This window comes from Neofelis nebulosa, chromosome 4, assembly GCF_028018385.1.
Source record: "Neofelis nebulosa isolate mNeoNeb1 chromosome 4, mNeoNeb1.pri, whole genome shotgun sequence".
In the NCBI taxonomy this organism is placed as follows: Eukaryota; Metazoa; Chordata; class Mammalia; order Carnivora; family Felidae; genus Neofelis; species Neofelis nebulosa.
Genome location: NC_080785.1, coordinates 134,052,014 through 134,073,244, shown reverse-complemented (window position 1 = coordinate 134,073,244; position 21,231 = coordinate 134,052,014). Strand labels below are relative to the sequence as shown.

At 42.1% G+C, this 21,231-nt stretch overlaps 1 protein-coding gene across 3 annotated transcripts in view; it reads right to left on the bottom strand.

The window, feature by feature from the left end:
- The window catches only part of TAFA4 (TAFA chemokine like family member 4), a 174,539-nt gene that overhangs the window by 102,423 nt on the left and 50,885 nt on the right, over positions 1-21,231 (bottom strand). For all 3 annotated transcript variants that reach the window (XM_058726231.1, XM_058726228.1, XM_058726229.1), the window contains exon 3: positions 19,680-19,795. In XM_058726231.1, coding sequence (XP_058582214.1) covers positions 19,680-19,794 — 115 coding nt within the window. In that variant the 5' untranslated portion in view covers position 19,795. The remainder of the gene's footprint in view (positions 1-19,679; positions 19,796-21,231) is intronic.

The window sequence follows — 21,231 nt, the reverse complement described above, 5'->3', positions numbered from 1 at the left end:
TAAGAACAGCAAGGAGGCCAGTGTGGCTGCAGCAAAGTCAGTAAGGAAGACAATGGCAAGAGATGATTGTCAGGGATCGATCTAATGAGGGCCTTGGAGGTCACAGGAAGGGCTACAGGCTTTATTCTAAGGTCACTGGAAACCACTACACAGTTACAAGTAGGGAAGTGACATGATGTGCAGTGTGGAGAATATACTAGAATCACATGCATTTTCACTGATTTTCAACATGCTATCCATTCACTAGTTGCTCTTGTGAGTTCTCTCAGCTCCTTGTGGGCGGACACCAAGTCCTGCAATTCTTGGAATCTCACCCAGCCTCCCTGGAGCAAGGAACAGATATATGATCAAAGCTTTCTGACTGAATGAATGATCTCTGCTTCTCATTTGACTCCATTAAAAAAAAAAAAAATCACCAAGTATCTTCTAATAAGCTCTTTTCTCGGGTTTTGTTTTGTTTTTTTTTTGGGGGGGGAGGGGGGGGAGAAGCTGGTTTGTTTCCTTTCCTATCCACCTTTCAAAGAAAAGTGAACAACAATTTCTCCTCCACTGAAGTCCACATTCCAACAACCTCAAGCAGCTGGAGCACAGCCCTGAAAGAACACAAAACATTCTATGGAGCTCTGCAAGAATTGGTCATAACTCGTGGCACCGGGGTGGCTCAGTCAGTTAAGTCTCTGACTTCGGCTCAGGTCATGATCTCACTGCTCATGGGTTTGAGCCCCAAGTCAGGCTCTGTGCTAGCAGCTCAGAGCCTGGAGCCTGCTTCCGATTCTGTCTCTCTGTCTCTCTGTTTCTTTCTCTCTCTGCCCCTCCCCCACTCGCACTCTGTCCCTCTCTCAAAAATAACCATTAAAAAAAGAAAAAAGAATCAGTCATAACTTCCCAACACACTCTTACTTAACCTATAATCCTAACCCTTGGTCTCAAATGCACAGCAGAATAAAAATTCTATTACAGAATGGTGGAGTTCTTAGGGACCAGAATATTGACCGTGATAACAGATCATTATATGAAAGTTAAAAAAAAAATCTAAATCACAGACAAAGACAAACTATGCAGGGTGCTACTACAAAACTCAAAACTAAACGCTTCTAAAGTAGTTGACACCAAAGAGTTCACTTACATTCTATATCTTTTAATTTACAAAAAGTAAACAGTAAAATAGAAATCTAGATTCGTTGAATTCAAGCCAAGTTTCGGTATACAGTAGGTGAAGATTGATTTGCTCTTGTACTTTGTATATAATGAGAAGAAAATTTGATTTCTGTAATGAAGCCCAATAAATTGCTGACATTATAAACTGCCAAGTAGGGGAAATGAAGTTGCAGAAGATTATTTAGAGTAGGTGTCATTTAGGTTAGGGGAAAAAAAGAGCAAGGGTTTTGTATGTACTTACACATGTACCTAAACATCCTGAAAAAGAATGGGTGGATAAGCAGACAGTGGTAAGTACCAACCCAACATCCCTTTGCCCCAGCAAATCAGCAAAATGATTGGGTTCCAAAGTGGTCATGTGACAACGTTGTGGCCAATGAATGCAAGCACATTGTACTGGACACGTTTTCCAGAAAACCTACTGCACTCCTGACAAAGAGGATGGGAGTCAGGTGCCATGTACATGTTTCCCTTTGCCCTTTCCTGTTTTTCCTGCCCGAAATGAACATGCGCTAGCTATCTAGGATTAGAGCGGCCACCTTGCCACCATAACCACAAAAGTCACATAATAAGGACAGTGAGGCAGAAAGGAAAAAAAATACCTGGATTTTTAAACAGTGTACCACTCTGGACTATCCACCTCTAGGTTCCTCGTTAAGGGGGAAAAAAGGTAAGTTGATTTGGTTACATTTAGTTGATTATGTGCAGGTGAACACAATTCAAACTGATTAACACACCAAACTAACAGCTCTGGTTAGCTCTGAGATCAAAACTGGGTAGGGGCACATGGGCAAAGAGGCCTGGAAGCTCTGATTTTATCTTTCTGAATGTTTTAAAAGAACATTGCTTTATTATGTGTGTCCACTTAGAAAAAAAAGAGAAAAGAGGATCATTCTAAGAGCCCATAGATAATATTGCACAAAGGAATGGGCGAGCATGTTGGCTTACACAATGTCCCTCTCCAAAGATTAACACGTTCCCAAACACACCTAACTTGTCTGACTATTCCATTCTTCCAGAGTCTTATGGAAGCTTCTCTTGACGCAGATTTCAACCCACTAAGCAGCCTCTTGGGGTAACAAACTTTATAAGCTCCATATGTAGCAGTAACCTTCACATGATTTTTAAATTAACTCCTAAGAGTAGTCTCAGGTAGGAATCCTGAGCTGCAAACTAGGTATTATGATTCCCCTTCTACTAGGACTAATCGATACTAGGAAAGGCACTCACCCCAAGATACGGTTTTCAGCACTCCTACGGACGGAATAAATAATAATTACACCTCAGGTCACTGAAAGGATCTGAGCCTCACCACAAACATGAGGGGATAACAACACAGACTTCCAGGACCAGGGTGGAAGTCAAATGGGATGTGCGTACGGTAGATGATTTGGCTCAGCTCCGGTTAATAACATCGTAATAATTACTACTGTCAACTAAACTCATCACCATGTACATAACATTCTTCTTGAATTAAACTTAAATTCCCAGAGCATTCTTATAATCAGCTTCCATGCACCTGTTCCAGGTTCCAAATGTGGCAATCAGATTCCCTGTCACAATGGCATTCAATGATTTCTCCCACTTCACGCAAAGTGTCCACATGTTGCCACATAGCTACTTCTGAAAGCTCAAAGATATACTGGTGGCACAATTGTTAAGTGATACAGTACATCTAAAAGACAAAGTCCCTCTCAATAAAGGAACATCATGGCCTGTAAATTTGCTAAGCACATTAAGCATACAGAGAGCATTGCACAGATGGAAAAACAATGCCTGTACCCTAAACTATGGGACCAATTTGGAAAGAGGGTTAAAAAGGAAATAATGTTAGATGTTAGCTAACAAGAACCCATGGATGTCAACCTTTAACCACTCAGGTAATGCTCTTAATTGCCATCAAAATGATTTCAAATCATTGAAATGGAAAATGGTTTTTTACATCCTATGACTGCTTTCCTAATGTATCGTTACCTAAAAATAAGTTATGTAGAAGTACACTGTGAAACATAAATGCATATACACTTATTTATATATATAACCATACTTAAATATATTTACATATACACATATATGTATGTATATGTATATATATAGTAAAATGTTAATTCTCCTTGTTAGAGCTCCAAAGACAAAAACCACTCAGAAATAGCACTTAGTTTTAGCACCAAAAAGCCCCTGAAACCAACATTTTTTTTAAAGGGGGAGTGGGGCAGGAAAAAGCCCTATTATCTGAAGCAATACAATATATTAAGCTCTGACTGTAGTCAAGAGAGGAGGTAAGGACTAGAGCAGACCCATTTATCTCCATCTCATTCCATCATCCAGTCATGTAAATCTGATTTCTGATTCTCCATCTGCTTATCAAACATCAAGTATCACGACAAGACGCTGTCTTCACTGAGAGTGATCCTGTTTTTCCTCCCCTCTGTGGACTGTCGGATCCTGCTCACTTTATCAATCAGTATGGCATTATCTCTAAGTCCTCACGTGGAGCAAGGAAGCCATCACATAAAGCCACCTGCTCCCGTATGAGGAACAAGGCTCGCCCACAGATAATACTTCATGGAAATGCTTGCCATCCCTTACACATGCACCATCCCCTTAAGTCTCAGTGCTTGGAAGGCTATCAGGAACAGCAAAACGTCCATCCGCTTTCACAATATCCTTTTTGTAGTTATGCTACAGTGAAATTATAATACTATCAACCTAGTAACCCATCATTTTAAGGAACGCCTGTGGGAAGCACAAGTATTACTTCTTGACTTTCTTAGTTGATGGGAAAAGAGAAATTATGTTTTTTATTTATCCATTAAGTCTTCTTTTTCAACGAAATTGTACATAAAAATATTTGATGGGTTAGCGGGAACTATTCTAAGTGGTGTGGGTGTGTCTGAGTGTCAGTGTTCAATGGACACACATCCACACAGATCCAAGTGGAATCCTCACAGCAACTTTACAAGGTACATACAATTGCTATTTCATTTGAGCACACTAGTGTTCAGAGAGGTTAAGTAATCTGCTTAAGGTCACACAGCTCATCTTGAAGAAACCGGCATTTATTTCCACGCGGTTTTGATCCTGGAGCCAAAACTCTTAACCAGTGGGCTATGAATGACGACAACGCATGCAACCTGAAATAAAAATCTTCTAGTTATTTTTATCTTTATTCTTGAACATGTGAATCAAGGCTCTCAGACTCAGTTGCTGATACTGCAGGGTCAAGAAAGTCAACATAAATGAGGGAAGCAGGTGGCATAGAAAATGAAAAATGCCCCAAAGGCTGGGGCAGCTAGCAGTCAGCTACAGCAAACTGTTACAAAGAAGAAACAAAAATCTAGTGCTTCCCGAAATCTGAATTTTTATGTCAAATCCTGTGATTTTCAAAAAATGCAACCGATTAAAAAAAACACTTTTAAATATAATCTGGGCCAAACAAAACATTATGTGGTCCACCACTTTGAAACCTCTGCTTCCAACGATAACTTAACCAAATTTTGGTGGGGGAAAAATATATCCAATCACTGGCAATAAATAATTGGTGATGTTCACATTTCCTAGCAAATATCTGATATCTGTTTAACTCTGGAAAACGTGAATCCCTCCTTCCTCCTGAGACAGTTAACTAAACTTGTTTCTTAATTCATGTCTTACTGCTGCAAAGTTTTCCTTTGCTCAGGTAGAAAATGACCTTGCTGCTTCTATTTATTATTTAACAGAACTCAGTCTCAAAATCCCTGTCATAATCCATAATAAAATAGAGAGCGCAAAACTTAATCGGCTGTAAATGTACAGTAGTTAGCATTCACCGCAAAATGCTAATAATATTTCGAGAATGCCATTTCTCTTCCTGGCCTTTGGACCAAATTGGTTAATGGGCTGAGACCCGGGAAATAATGGAAATGATTTAGGCAGAGAACTTCCCAACCATGCGCCAACCTTGAACTGCACTGCATCCAAGCAGGAAAGCAGCGCCGAGGTGGTAGCCTATCACACAGGTTTGGCGATGAGAGTTCACCAATCCGTGTGGACACCTGTCACTCTGACAAAAGGACCATGTAATATTTCAGTCCCAAGCAGCCACTGCCCACTCTGTAGACACTCCCAGCACCAGATTTTCTTAGAATACTACACAATTAAAACTGAATGTCTACTGGGTGTGCAGAATGTTTAAATCCGGTGGTTGCCAAGGGTTTTCTAAAAGGTAGTTCTAGTCCATTTAGGTCTCTAACCCAATATGCTAATCACGTACACTCATCACTGGGCTGTGACCCTGAAACGGATCAAGGGAAGCCCAGAAATTATTTTTCCACAATCTTTGCCTTCAAATTCCTCCCTTTCAAAGAAGACATCTCATCCACAGCCTCTGGGACTAGAAAGGAGAATGGCCACCGTGGCCTGCCACCAATTAATATTTTGTAATGTGGCATCTGCACCCCACACATACACAACCCAGCAATTCCTCCCAGCCATCCATATATCCCAGGGAAATTTCTGAACAGGTCCATACAGGGACACATACATGGATCACCAACGCACTTTTGTTGGTGTTCTTCTGGTTTGGCTCTGGGATAGTGGAGAACTGGAGCAACCCAATGTCCACTGCGAAGAGAATGAAGTCACCTGTGGAGGGTGTCCGCTCGCTATGGGATGTTCGGCAACAATTCGAATCTTGGGTCTGTTCTTTACTCACTCTCAGGAACTAACTCGGGAAAATCTTTCCCACTTACATCCTGAAAAGCCGAGATGACAAGCCCTGAGAAATTTTACTTTACATGAGAAAATAGCCTATTGTATTCAATATTCGCTCCATTTTTTAAAACAAATCATACTGTGCCAGGTACCCTGTGAAGCAAAAATAAGATACCCGTGCCCATCCTTTTGGAATTCTTTGCCTTGGAAAGGAGAAAGACACAAATCCTTTTCATGCCCAGTGATAAAGGCCGCAAAAGACGTGCACACCCATGCAATGAAAAACAATGAACGCACTGCCACCACCACAGGAAGCCGGGAGATGGAAGGACACGCTGCTCTAGGCAGCCATGCAGGGGCGTGAGCCCACCTCCCCTGGGCTCAGCTCTACACCCTCTGCGGCAAGGCCATGGTCCTGCAAGTTTTCAAGCATTCCCTTATTTCTCTTTCCACAAATGGGCAGGAAGGGACACTAGGAATCACCAGAAAACCAAGCCACCTGTGACCTGTCATCTTGACTCCCACCTGCTGGAACTGCAAATTGAGAACAAGAATGGGAGCCGTGGAGATTCAACTTACTGGATACCTGATGAGGGCCAATAAACTCCACCGATGTCCCCCCAAATGGGTCACACACAAGCTCCATGTGCCAATATTGCACTATGGCACCGGAGCTTTCCCCTAGCATGGTGCTGACTGACGTATCCCCTACGGCCTTTCCCAGCTGGTCCAAGAGTAAGCTTATCTTTGCTGACACCTGAGGTGGTGACAGGCCAGCCTGCCACACAACCATCAAGTAATTGCCCTAGAGGGAAACAGCTCCCCGTGGATGCCACTAGTGGCCTGTGTTTCCAGGACCCCTTACCAAGACCCTGGGCTTGTTAACAAGGGCAGGGAGACAAGGATGTGGCTGTAAACACAGCAAATCTTCCTCTTTTTCAGGCCACGGTGAAACCTGCAAACTTCCTCTCAAAACAAATATTGGAAATGGATAAAATAAAATTCATGGGATTGCAAAGTAAAATAGCTACATTTTTAAACAGTGTTTAGGACACATGCACATTCATATGTCGCTGTTAGTAAAAATAGGCATAGAGTGGCACACGGACCACATGACAGTCATTACAAGGATGTTTATTTTTACCCTAATTAACCTGTTGATTAACATGTTCCTGAGGGTTTCCAAACTAGTACATATTATTACACAATATTCATAGAGATTCTAATTCTATCCTTCAGGAACGCTCAAGCTACAAATATCTTCTAATTGTGAAATGCAGCACTCTATCTGCCACACATGCCCCCTTATGAGCCATCAGCAACGTGGATCAAGCAGGATAAGGGACACTGTCAGGGGCCAGGGAGCAGAATGCAGGTATTTAGTCATCCTGGATTGGAACCATCTGAACTGGCATCTCAGCGATGATGAAACCCACTGGCCACAACTGCTGACCTATCTGTGACCACGCCCTCACTACAGCTCAATGCTCACGAGCACCTTAGCAATAGATCATTGAGCTAGAGGGTTCAAGCTACATTGAGTGTGAATACATTTTACTCCTAAAAATAAAGGTCACAATCTACTTCCAACGAGACAGTAGGTGCATTGTTGCACTCTGACTACAAAAAGGCACCCATGACACAGCATTAATAGAAAATCAAAGCCCTTTTAAGTCAATTTCTTTTTTCTCCATTAAAATGCCATCAGCACACGCTTGAAAAATGAGATACGTGGGGCGCCTGGGTGGCGCAGTCGGTTAAGCGTCCGACTTCAGCCAGGTCACGATCTCGCGGTCCGTGAGTTCGAGCCCCGCGTCAGGCTCTGGGCTGATGGCTCGGAGCCTGGAGCCTGTTTCCGATTCTGTGTCTCCCTCTCTGCCCCTCCCCCGTTCATGCTCTGTCTCTCTCTGTCCCAAAAATAAATTAAAAACGTTGAAAAAAAAAATTAAAAAAAAAAAAAGAAAAATGAGATACGTACAGATGGGGGACATCTATCTAATGTTGTCATTGCTACCAAGATGGATAGAAGGACCCATAAGAATCTGCCCCTCTCCTAGTCAGATCTACACATTGTCAATTTAAAAACTCATCTAACTTCTGTGTTTTACAGCTGTAGAAACTGAGGCCAAGAAATTCAGAAATTTATCATAGTAATATTTCATGGTCTACAAAACTAGTTACTGTCTAAACCTGGAAGAAAGGTGGGTCTCCTGGCAGGCGTTCTCAGGCATTAGAACTACACAGATGTAATTTAAAATATTTTTATCCAAAAAGTTGTATGGTTTAAATTATGACACACCATTATTTTAACTTACTAATTAGAGTGGTCATATCAGTCTGGCTTATTAACATGCCTAAGTAATTTAAAAATAAATCTATGATTTTATTATTTTCAAGTACTCTCAGCAACTTCACCTAGGTAACAAGAGGAGAATTTATAATTGGCAATATTTTTATTTTACCTGCTAAAAATGCATTAGGTGCATTATTTACAAAAATTAACTCCACATGAATCACAGACCTAAATGTAAAGCCTAAAGCTAAAACATTTTCTAGAAAACAACCTCTGTGACCTTGGGTTAGAGACAACCATTCCTAAGACATCAAAAACGCAATACAGAAAAGCACACACTGGGAAAGTGGACTTCATCAAAACGACAAAAAAAAAACATGCTCTTCAAAAGACACCACTAAGAGGATGAACCAACTGACAGAAATTATTTGCAATTTACTTACCTGGTGAAGGAATTATATCAAGGATACATAAAAAACTCTCAAAACTCAGTATGCAAAAACAAACCCTACTTTTGAAAAAGGGCCAAATTACTGGAATCCACGCTTCACCACAGATACACACAGCAATGGAAATCAGGTGCGACATCATCAGTCATTAGGAAAAGCAAATGAGAACCACCGTAGGGTATCACTGCAAACTTAGTGAAAAGCCCACCAATAAAAACACAGAGTCTACCAGGCGTGCACAACAACATGAGGCACTGAGACTCTCATTCACTGCTGGTGGGAGTTGGGGGCTGGCCCAACCACTTTGGAAAACAGTTTGACAATTTCTTAAAATGTCAAACATACATCCACCACACGAACCAATCATTGTGCTCCCTGGTATTTGCTTAAGAGTAATGAAAGCTTAGGTCCACATAAGCTCTTGTACAAAATGTTCATAAGGCCTCTCTCTGAAATGGCCCAAACTGCAAAACACCCCAAATGTCCATCAACAGGTGAATGGATAAACAGTGTGTGGCCAACAATGGAATTACTCAGCAATTTTTTTAAATGAGCTGATACACACGACATCACGGAAGAATCATAGAACAATTATGCACACGGAGGGGCACCTGGATGGCTCAGTCAGTTAAGCGTCTGACTTCAGCTCAGGTCATGATCTCGTGGTTCGTTTGTTGGAGCCCCCCCATGGGGCTTCTCTGCTGTCAGCACAAAGCCCACCTCAGACCCTCTGTCCCTCTCTCTCTGTCCCTCCCCTGCGCATGCATGCACCCTCTCAAAAAATAAGTAAACTTAAAACAATTATGCCCAAAGAAATCAAAGAAGAAAAAAATATATACTGCATGATTCCACTTAAACACAATTCTACAAAATGCAAACTCATCTCTAATGACAGAAAGATCAGTAGTTTACCTAGGGATGGTGGGGGCGGGGGCAAGAGGTACCGGTTATCATGAGGGGCAAACCTCTTTCAGGGGTGACGCATATATTCATCATTTTGATCGTGCAGATGGTTTCATGATGTACATATATGTGCTAAAACTTAACGAACTTGGATGTCTGGGTGGCTCGGTCGGTTGAGCATTTGCCTCTTGATTTTTGCTCTAGTCATGAGCTCATGGTCCGGAGATGGAGCCCTATGTGGGGCTGTGCACTGGGTATGGAGTCTGCTTAAGGTTCTCTCCCCCCCCCCACCCCTCCCCAGCTCACACGCATGCAGCGCACGCGCTCTCTCTCTCTCTCAAAAAAGAGAAAACTTATCAAATTATACACTTTTAAATGTGCCATTCGCGGTACGTCAGTTACACTTCAATAAAGCTGTTAAGAAGAAATGCAATTAAAAGAAGGGCTTTACATTCCAAACATAAGACCAAAACTCTTTATATGAACTATTTAATTTAAAACCTCACAAAAACACTTTGAAATGTGGCACGTTGCTAGGCCCATTTCCAAGAAAAAGAAACTGAGGCTCCAAGAGAATGAATAACTTTGCTATTTAGGAACTCACATAGCTAGGACTTTACAGAGCAAAGGCACAAGCATTTTGATTTCACGTTAAATAAATGCTTCCAAAGAACTTGACAATTTTTTAAGATAACTTCAACAGCTCCCAGGCAAATATATTTACACTATTTATTTGCTTAGCAAATCTCTTTTCATAGACAGCACATGGGTAAGTGTCATCCCTATCATTCCAGGATCATCACAAACTCTAAAATTAATAGGGTTCAAATTAAGGTTTCAGTGACTCAGAAACAATCCAGGTTCTGACGTGTGACACACCCCCTGAGAGTTGCAAGTGAGGCTCACTGTAAAATAAATTCAACATCAGCACAACACAGGGTGGAAAGGACAGGCTAATAACCTTCTTGCTCCCACCTGGAGAGATCAAACCCCTGAATTTTTCTCCAGGAGCAGACACACATACACACACACACACACACACACCCCTGGCAACCAAACGCTGATCTAGCCATTCTGTGGATGTTTCAAATTTCTAGGTGGTGCCCTAAAAGTACGCTAACTAGGAAAATAATAAGCTGCCCTCTCTCTTTACATACAGGCGTTATTTCCTACAGGATACGACTGGCCAGCAACAGCTTAAGCCCATGTAATACTGCCAACTGGAATTCCCCATCGTCCGCTGGTCAACACTACTTGGAAGTCTTTAGGATGACACTGCAGGACATCTGGTGAAGGGGTAGAGAAAACAGAAACATATTCACTTCCCTGACTCAAATCTACCCAGGCTCTCAAAGCTCCTGTTGGAAGAAGTGCCTTCCACCATCCCTTGCAAATGCTTTCCAAACAACAACTTCTGTGATTGTGCTTCATTTGGAGGAAGAAGACACACAACTATGTTCTCCTTCATCCATCACCAAGTTCAGGTTGCTCAAGTCCTCCACCCCCAGACTTCAGGTATTTATTTCTAGTCCTTTAGCAGGTAGCAAAGGTCAGTGACGAACCAGAAAAAAATTACCTGCTTCTAGTAATACTATGGATACTCCCATTTTATTCATTTCATGCTCATAATATCTTTTTCCTGAAACAAAGTTCTCTATTATTTTCCCTTCTGACCTTGAGACCCCGTAACTCACATCAAACAGGTAAGAAACAGGAAACCCAATTGGAGACGTCACCACCTTCAAGCTCTCCTAGTCTTGTTTAAATGGGTTACAGTTCTCACCTGATTTCCAACATTCCCTAAAACACAAACACTGATGGCACATGACATTAGGAGTGAAATTGGGTTTTTTAAATTTTTTTAATGTTTATTTATCTTTGAGAGAGATGGAGAAACAGAGTGTGAACAGGGGAGGGGCGGAGAGAGGGAGGGAGGAAGAGGGAGGGAGGAAGAGGGAGGGAGGGAGGGGGGGGAGAGAGAGAGAGAGAGAGAGAGAGAGAGAGAGAGAGAGAGAATATGAATCCCAAGCAGGCTTCAGGCTCTGAGCTGTCGGCACAGAGCCCAACGCGGGGCTCAAACTCACAAACTGTGAGATCATGACCTGAGCAGAAGTCAGACGCTCAGCCGACTGAGCCACCCAGGCGCCCCAGAGTGAAATTTTTTTTAACTCTGTATACACACATAGCCTTCTCATAAACAATCAATCATTTCTAGTAGCTTTTTGAACATCTCTTCAATAACATTATTTCCTGTGTGCTATTGTGAGACCACCATATGGGGCAAAATATTTCAAGCATCCAAACTACACCTAAGAAAACACAAAACCTTTTTCTTCCTGTCCCATCTCTACCCTTCCTGACTCTTTTTACCAATGATTTCATTTTCTTTATATGGGACAAAAGATTCTGATTTCCTTATATAGCACTGACATCCAGAGGAGATACTGACCTATAGCTTTTAAACCCCAAATTGTAGGCTTTGTTTAGATGAGTTTAACTGCATGGCTTGAAAGAGGAAAGAGGAACTTTCTTCTCAAGGGTGAGGAGAATCTTTTTCCTAACTACCCAGAGAACTCTTCAAAGGCGGGATCTTTGCCTGCTCTGCCTCAAAGACTCAAAAGGGGGCAGAAGGAAAAGTCTGCTTTGCCAAGTAGGGTGACTCCCCAGCTCATTTAAGGAACTGAAATCCTTTTCTCTCCAGTCAGTGAAACAACCCTTCCTTCCTTCGAAAAACGATGTGAAGGCTGCTCATTTGTCAGGCATTTTGCAAGGCTGACCTTGCCGACAGCACTGGGACTTGAACTTAGAGCTGAGGACGTCAGAAGAAGCCGGAGATTAACACCTCGTGTAATCTGTTCCTTTCCCTTCATATTAAATGCCAAGGTTCTGAAAAGCCCATCAAGATGGCACTGGAGGAAAACAATGTAGGGTACAAGGTAGGTGAATGGACGCTAGAGGCTTTCGGCACCCAGGAATGACCGTGCTGGTGCAAAATGAGTATTTATTCACAGTCCTTCCGAAAAGTGGAGATGGAAGTCACCTTTTTAGAGGCAAAATATCCCTCTATCAGCCCAGCTGTGGCACATTAAGGCTAAAATGGAGACTCAACAGGCCTGGATGAAACCAGAGCTTGGTAAGAGCAAGAGTCTCCCTTTGTTTTTCCTCCCAAATCAGTGATTCTCATCTCTGGCCCCAGGCCTGAACACTCACCAGGTAGCTATTAGCTAATACAGTTGCCTGGGCTCCACCTGGCAAGATTCAGACGCAACGCAGCTGTGGTGAAAAGCCTCTGCCTTTGATCGTGTAATAGCTCCTCAGAGAGAGAATTAAGTAGGCATCATCATACAGACACCCTTATCAATCACCGCCCAAACAGAGGCTTTTTGACCATTCCACAATCCTTCTTCTTGTTGATAAAACAAAGGATTTGCCTGTGGAGCTGCGTCCATAAAGAAACCATTTGCTGGAGGTGGGGCAGGAGGAGGACAGGGAAATTATGGAAGAAACCGTACTGAAACTGCATCATCAGATTGCACCTGAGGGGGTAAAGGCCCAGTATTGGTCAAAAGAAGCTGTCCGTGGAGTAACTTCAAGACTTACTGGCTGGAGCCATCACACACACACACACACACACACACACACACACACACTCACTCACTCACTCTATCTCAAATTATTTTGAGACTTCACTCTTCCTAAAAGTATTCTCTTGCAAAGAATGGTCACATAGGCAGTGATGAGGAAATGAAACGATCTTCCCCACTCTTTATGAACAGAGGTCACAAACCCCACTTACCTAGCATCTTCCATAAACCTAGAAGTAGTCATGGGGGGGAGGGGGGAAAACTAAATACAACATAAAAACAAATTAAGTAAAACACAGATAAAACATTGTGCCCTACAAGTGACCCATGAAAATGCAAATAACTCATAATTCTCATCTTTCAGGAAGTATTGTTCAGACCCAATGTGTTAGCTTGTGCTATTTATCACAATACATGTGGCTATGGAGCACTTGAAATATGGCCAGGGCCACAGGTAGAAATAATATTTTGGATATATTAGGTTACATAAAACGTATTCATAAAATTAATTTCACCTATTTCGCTTAACTTTTTAACACGGTTATAGAACATTTAAAATTACATATGCAGCTCTCATATTTCTACTGGACCACCACGCAGTAGACCAGGCTTGCGTTCTGCTATTGAGCTCTTCTGAGCCTTGCCTGCCCCCTAGTGTCAGAACTCCGGCAACACACGCAAATCATTTTCCAAACATCTGTATCAGTACTATTCATTTTAGTCTGCAAAGTAAACAATAGTAGCTTACATATGCAGCTTTATTATTTGCAGTTTTCACAAGTAAGTTGCATTTGAGCCTCATCAAAATAACTCCTGTAGTAGAAGTTGCATTCCCCACTTAGTTATTATCTTGGAAAGAAAGACATTTCTTACAGAAAATTAGGGCCAAATTAGTCATTCCAATCAAAAGTACCTGCAGAGTTCCTGTAAAATTTCAGCCATTATAGGAGCCAGAAACATGAGCTCAAACTTAGATTCAATAACTATCCTTCGATTTATCCTAAGTTAAAAATAACACAAGGCACCTGTAGGGGCTAAGTAAGGGCTGGCCACCCCCAAGATGGGCCACGTTGGCATAAAGGTTATTTTGAGTTGAAAGCAATCAAGACCCAGTGGATTAAGTAAAGCTCTTTAACTCCCCATGAAAACTGTGTAAAACGATTTTTGATAGAAGACCTGCTCCAGGAAGAGAGCTATCACCAGAAGTAACTATGTTATGATATAAACCAGGTATGGTAGAGAAGAAGAATAGGCCTGGTCCACGAACACTGTCTATGACCCACTGTTCCTGAGTAACCCGGCAAATATCTGTTTACCACACATTTACTGCTTCATTCTTCCTAAGGATTGCATTCCTTCTCTTTGAAGGCCCAGACCCCTACCCACTTCTTAGTTCAGAATGATGGACACACCTCATTTTGCCTGGCTTTGTAACTTCCATGTCTGTACGGATTCCCCATACATAGCCTATTAAATTTTATTTTCTCCTGTTTATCTGTCTCGTGTCAGTCTGATTCTTAATCCAGCTAGAAGGACCTTGAGGGGACCAGATATTCTTGCTCCCTGACACACCAAATCATAGAACCACAACATTCAAATTTTCATCATCATTTATAATACGGAAAACAGGACACCTAAATTACCATAAATTTCGACAGTACAGATAGCTATAAAATAGAATACGTTTAAAAGGAGAAGGCAGGTTGCAATAAAGACAACTAACATTCATTGAGCACTAACTGTGGAACACAATTCTTAGCACTTTCAAGACGTGAATACAGGCATACCTCGGAGATACTGCAGGGGCAGTTCTAGACCACTGCAATAAAGTCAACGACACAATAAAGACAAAAGGATTTTGTTTCCCAGTGCATATAAAAATTATGCGTACAATACACTATAATCTATGAAGGGCATATTATCATTAGGTCTAAAAAACAATGTACATACCTTAAAAATACTTTATTACAAAAATTGCTAACCATCATCCAGGCTTTCAGTGAGTCATAATCACTGATTGACTGCAGATCACCATAATACAATAATGACATGGTTTTAAATATTGCAAGAATTACCCAAATGTGACACAAAGATGTGACATGAGCCAATGCTATTGCAAAAATGGTGCCAGTACACTTCCTTGCACAAGATTACGACAGACGTTCAATTGGAAAGAAAAGATAAAAAGAAAGAAAAGGAACGAAGAAAAAACAATTCAGTAAAGCACAAGAAAACCAAGTACAATCAAACAGGGTATGCCTGTGGTGGACCCCTAGTTACAAACCTAACGGGACTCTTTTTTTTATATTTTATTATCTCCACTTTACAGAGGAGACTAAGTCCCAAACGGAATTGATAATCCGCCCAAGTACAGAAGGGGGAACCAAGCACACGTGAAACTCCCACAGCTCACTGCACCACGAACAGTACAATCCCTTGTATCTGACCCAGGCATTTCATGTCTTCTGCCAGCACCCAGGAAACTGTGACTGGCAGACTCATTAGCTGGCAAGTAGGGGGAGATCTCAGACCTGTCACAATTCTCATCACCCGACCAGCTTCCAGCACCTCCAGTTCACTCTGTCCCCAGCTTCCTGCAGCCTTGTTAGAAATTCCTTTTTTCCTGCTTTCTTCAAGTTGAGCCGAAACGTCAGTCTTCATAAAGCAATGCTCTTCATCATGGTCAGCCTTTTAGAACCATGAAAAACAAGCCTTTTTCTCTTGTACATGATAAAGCTTTGACCTCTCAAGGCACTGATCTATCTCCTTGTACCGACACAATTCCCAGCCGTTCCTCAAAGATGAAAGTTTCCAGACTGGCTCTCTCTCATTCTGGATGCTTCTAAATACAGACATAGCTACCATTTATGGAGTGTTTACCATGTGCTAATCCATCTGCCTACTTTTTCTCATTCTGTCATCCCCATAACCTCGTAAGGTAAATACATAGAACGTTCCATTTTCACAGACGATGAAGTAGGTTCAGAATGGTTAAGTGGTCTTGACAAAGCCACACAGCCATACGTGCAGAATCAGGATTATATTTGACTTGAGAGTCCAAATACTTGCTTCCCTTTATGGCTTCATTCTCACGTGTGTTCCAATTAGTCAGGGCCTATTTACACCTGGACAGAGTATAGCACATAGGAGGCTTTACACCAAAGCAGATTATATTAAATAACAGCTAAGCACCACAGCATCTGCTGTCATTTAAAACCCCAAAACAGGTCATACTTAAAGCTCCCTGGGGAAATAGAGCCACTGAAATGAATCTGCAAATCAGCAGCACCTACATTCCTAACTGTTACATCAGAAAAGAAGCTATGATGTTACATCAGAGAAGAAGCATCCAACTTCTAAGGGGAATTTTAAATTTCTTTGAAGTGTCCAATTTCTCCTAGGAATAAATCTCAAGGTCGTAGGGTGTTTATCATCCCAAACTCATCATGTCTACACTGGATGAAACTTTTGCAAATCTCCCCCCAGTACTAATTCCACAAGCTTCTCAAGTTTCTGAAGCTGGCAGCACCTTTCCACCATGTTGTCTGCTGCCCTCTTGCGGGGAAACGGTGCTACTGACAGGAAAAAAAGAGGAAAAAGAAGAAAAAGACAAATCGCTAGTTGAAGAAGTAACAGAGTTAACTCTGACTTCTTTTAAAAGAAACTGACCTAGCAGTTGACCCTTTCACCTTTTCTATTGTTTGAGGCTACACAAGTCCATGTGGTCTCACACTCCATCATTACATCAAGTAAGACCTTAAAAAACAAAGAAGGATGGTCTTTTGTGTTTTCTAATTCCTTAGAAACACCACTTGTGGACTTCTGTCCATGAATGCCATGTGCCTTAAAGAAAGACTCCCACCACCTATCCTAGGAAAAGTAGGTGGGGTTTTATTAGGTTTGGCTTCTTAATGCTTGAAATGAAATGAAAACCACAAGCCACACCTAACACCTCATCTTGCAAAAGGGGGGTGAGTCGCACCTTCTTCCCCACCATCTTAGAGAGTAGTTGTAAGAACTCTCCTTGTTTAGGGGCGCCTGAGCGGTTCAGTCGGTTAAGCATCTGACTTCGACCCAGGTCACAATCTCGTGGTTCGTGAACTCGAGCCCCACGTCGGGCTCTGTGCTGACAGTTCAGAGCCTGGGGCCTGCTTTGGACTCTGTGTCTCCCTCTCTCTGCCCCTCCTGCACTCATGCTCTCTCAAAAATAAACATTAAAAAAATGTTAAAACAAAAGAACTCTCCTTGTTTATATGCAACCATCAATGAGCAACTCTCCTAATCCAAGCCATTAAAAGCATCCAATAAACTTCTAACTAGGGTTTCCTGGGGCCACAGCTCCTTTAATTGGCCAGCACCAAACAAAAAGCCCTTGGGACAGTGTCAGGAGTCCTTCTGGACACTCAGGCACAGGCTTCTGCAGTTAACCCTCTGCAGCTTGTTCCTGCTCTGGAGCTGCCTACATCCAGAGCGGAGTAAAAATCTGACTAGAGCTTCTCAGCCTCTCAGTACAGACAGCCTCCCCCACCCCCACCCCACTCCTGTTGATTCTGACTCCGAGTTTTCTATCAGCGGAGCTCTTATGCTAGGAAGAAAACCACAGACTTGCTTCTCCTGAAGGTCATTAGTGAAAATTTCTACCAGTCCCCAAACCCTCTCAGTAGATGCCACTGCCCAATGTGTCAGAGCCTCATCCAATCCCTCCACCTTGCAGATTACAGATCATAGAACATCTCAGCCTACACAGTTATGTGAGCCAATACATCATAAGAAATCTCTATATCTAACACACACGCGCGTGCGCGCGCGCACACACACACACACACACACACACACACACACACGGTAAAAGAATAAGAGAACAGAGCCCCCTGCAGGAGGGAACCAGTCCTGACTCCTTTGATGGTTGTTTAGACAATCAGTGGTGAGAGGGATTTAAATCACAAAGATGAAGGAAGCCCCCAAAAGCCAAGAAGCACGTGCTGAGAATCCAAATAAAATCACCTAGGAATGAAAATTTCATTTCCTTAGCAGAATTTGCCAAGGCTTTGCTCTGACTTCTTCCTGTCCTGATTGCTGTTGAGTCTTTGCTCATATGGAAGATCCTGTCCCTACTTCTTGTGTATATAATTCTAATCTTAATTTATATCTATCCCTATGGTTGCACCTTTTCTAAATTCAAAGACATGAGGATTGCCACATGGATAAAAACTGAAGGTTCTGTCACATCCTCTGTTTCCTTCAACTTTTAATCACTTTCCAACACAATGCTGCAAGCTGAGTTCCTGGATGTCTGGAAATCTGTTCTTGATAACCTGCCCCACTGAAAGGTTTGCCTGACTGCTACCCTCTCAACCTCCACCCAAGAAAAGAGATACGAATTAAACAGATAAGACTAATGACTTCACACACTCTATCCCTGAGAACAAGCTCATCAAAAGACACACAGTGCAATGACCAGCTAGCTGTAGGCACTTCACAGCAGCCAAATGGTATTGATTTTATGCTGATTCATTAAAATTTCAATTATTTCTCCCTTCTTCTCTGAACTCTCGCTTGAGAAGGGAAAATTGAGTTGTGAGAGATTTTTAAACTCATCTGAAGCCTAAAATTATGTCTTAACCTTTAAACACCAGAATAACAGAGTGGAAAGCACAACCAGTTACACATCTGAAGGTAGGGATATCTGATAAACTCTACACACAAGACCTGTGGGAGAGAATTCATGATTCTGACCTATACCTGGTTTAAGGGTTCAATATTCACTTTTTCACCAAGCCGTCAAAGCAAGCCTGGCATTGCCATGCCTCAAACTATGGAAGCAAAGACAGTAAATTAATTACCTGGCAATAAGTCCACAAACGTGAATTACTCAGGAAAACACAATTCACTGTGGGCTTTCCAAGTATGTACCACTTTCAATGTAGATGTAACAAGGAAAGGGGAATGGGGGCAAACACACACACACACACATGCACCTGCACAACCACACACAGATACTTAACTGATTATTTTCTTCTTTTTTTAGAAATAAGCAAAGTATAGACCAGGGTCTCACTAGAAATTATGAGGATGATACTCTAAAACTTTAGACACGTCTTATTTTAGGTCCCATACAAAAGCTACCACTGCTTTTTTCTTTCCTTTCTTCTTCATTTTTTTAAACCCTTCACCATCGTTTCTCCACACATGTTGAAAAGGTCTTAGATTATCTGAAAGCTTCGCTCTAGCCCTGGAAGTGTTTAAGTTTACCAATAAAGATGTTCTGCCTTCAAAGGAAGCTACAGCAGTAATACATGCACAAAGAAAGTGCTGCTGGCTCTCTGGGATTCTTTGAGAAAAACCACTGTAAGAATGGAAATGTACTCAAGAAAGGAAAAGAAACAAACCTGGAAAACATCTTTAAAAAATGTCTGCAGCAACATTCTTTAAACACCACACCACTGAACTGCTTTGCTCTGATTATTTTATGCTTTCTCCCGTTATTTATACACCATCAAAAGCTCTTGTCAATTACCTGTGTCTCAAACATGGACTCTGACGTTTGCAAGGGTTTTATTAATTGATCTCAGTGGCATATCATGAGCTTAAAGGGCTTACCTGCGTGTCCCCGGAGGTGCTGGCTCGAGGCGGACATCAGCTTACAGCACACCATTAACACATAGGCCAGAAAGAGCCAGTGTGACAGTAACACTGACTTAGCATAGACTCTCATCCTGGAGAGAAAGCAGGACACAAAGTCAGCGAGAGCTCAGTGAGGTGAGGCCCTGGGGCAAACATGCCAACAGGCTCTGGGGGAAACTGGGAGAAAGCTGCGGGACATATTCAGTGCTGGACTTCTTCTCCCCCCAAGGAAAGTGAAGGCCAATTACATCTGATTTGCACCCCGTATTAACTCAATGTGCAATGAACACTTTTTGTAATTACGAGTTTTCGTGTTAGCAATGTGCTTCAGTGAGAAGTCTATTTAGGGCCACCTGGGTGACCCAGTCGGTTAAGTGGCTGACTTCAGCTCAGGCCATGATCTCACGGCGTATGGGTTCGAGCCCTGCATCAGTCTCTGTGCTGGCAGCTCAGAGCCTGGAGCCTGCTCCAGATTCTGGGTCTCCTGCTCTCTCTTCCCCATCCCCACCCAGCTCGTGCTCTGTCTTACAAAAATAACGATTTTTAAAAAAAATTTTTACAACTGCTAAGTCTATTTATGAAGCCCCAGTGTATAGCTTGACTTGTCCTGATAGAACATGGGGGTATATATACTATTTTATATCATGAAATGAGAAAGTTACATACTTAAAGGTGGATTCAAATAAAATAGCCACGGTTTCTGCATTTCAAAGAAACCACAGAAATTGTCACACTCAGCCTGAGAGTTCTCTCCTGGCTACATACTATATATACATATTAATATATGATTATCAGCCTCAAAGTTTGGTGGGAATATGGGCAAGAATAGGTAAATATAAAATAAAAACAGATGAGAAGATAAAGAAGATGTGGTATATATGTATGATGGCATATTATTCAGCCATGAAAAAATGGAATCCGGTCATTTGCAACAATTCGGATCGATTTTGAGGGCATTAGGCTAAGGGAAACAAGTCACACAGGAAAAGACCAATCCTGTTTGATAACACTTATATATGGCATCTAAAAAAGCCACTCAGAGAAACATTGTAGTTAGCAAAGGTTGGGAGGGCAGAAAAATGGGGGTGATATTGTTCAAATGGTACGATTTTTCAGCTACAAATTAATAAGTTCAGGGGCCTAAGGTATAGCATGGTGGTTACAGCTAACGATACTTTATCATATACTTAAACGTTGCTAAGAGTAGATCTTAAATGTTCTCATTACAAAAAAGAATACGTGCCAGGATGGAGATGGTAGCCAATACTAGGGTGGTCACCATTTTGCAATTTAAATTTTTTTTTTCAACGTTTTTTTTAATTTATTTTTGGGACAGAGCGAGACAGAGCATGAACGGGGGAGGGGCAGAGAGAGAGGGAGACACAGAAGCGGAAGCAGGCTCCAGGCTCCGAGCCGTCAGCCCAGAGCCCGACGCGGGGCTCGAACTCACGGACCGCGAGATCGTGACCTGAGCTGAAGTCGGACGCTCAACCGACTGCGCCACCCAGGCGCCCCACCATTTTGCAAT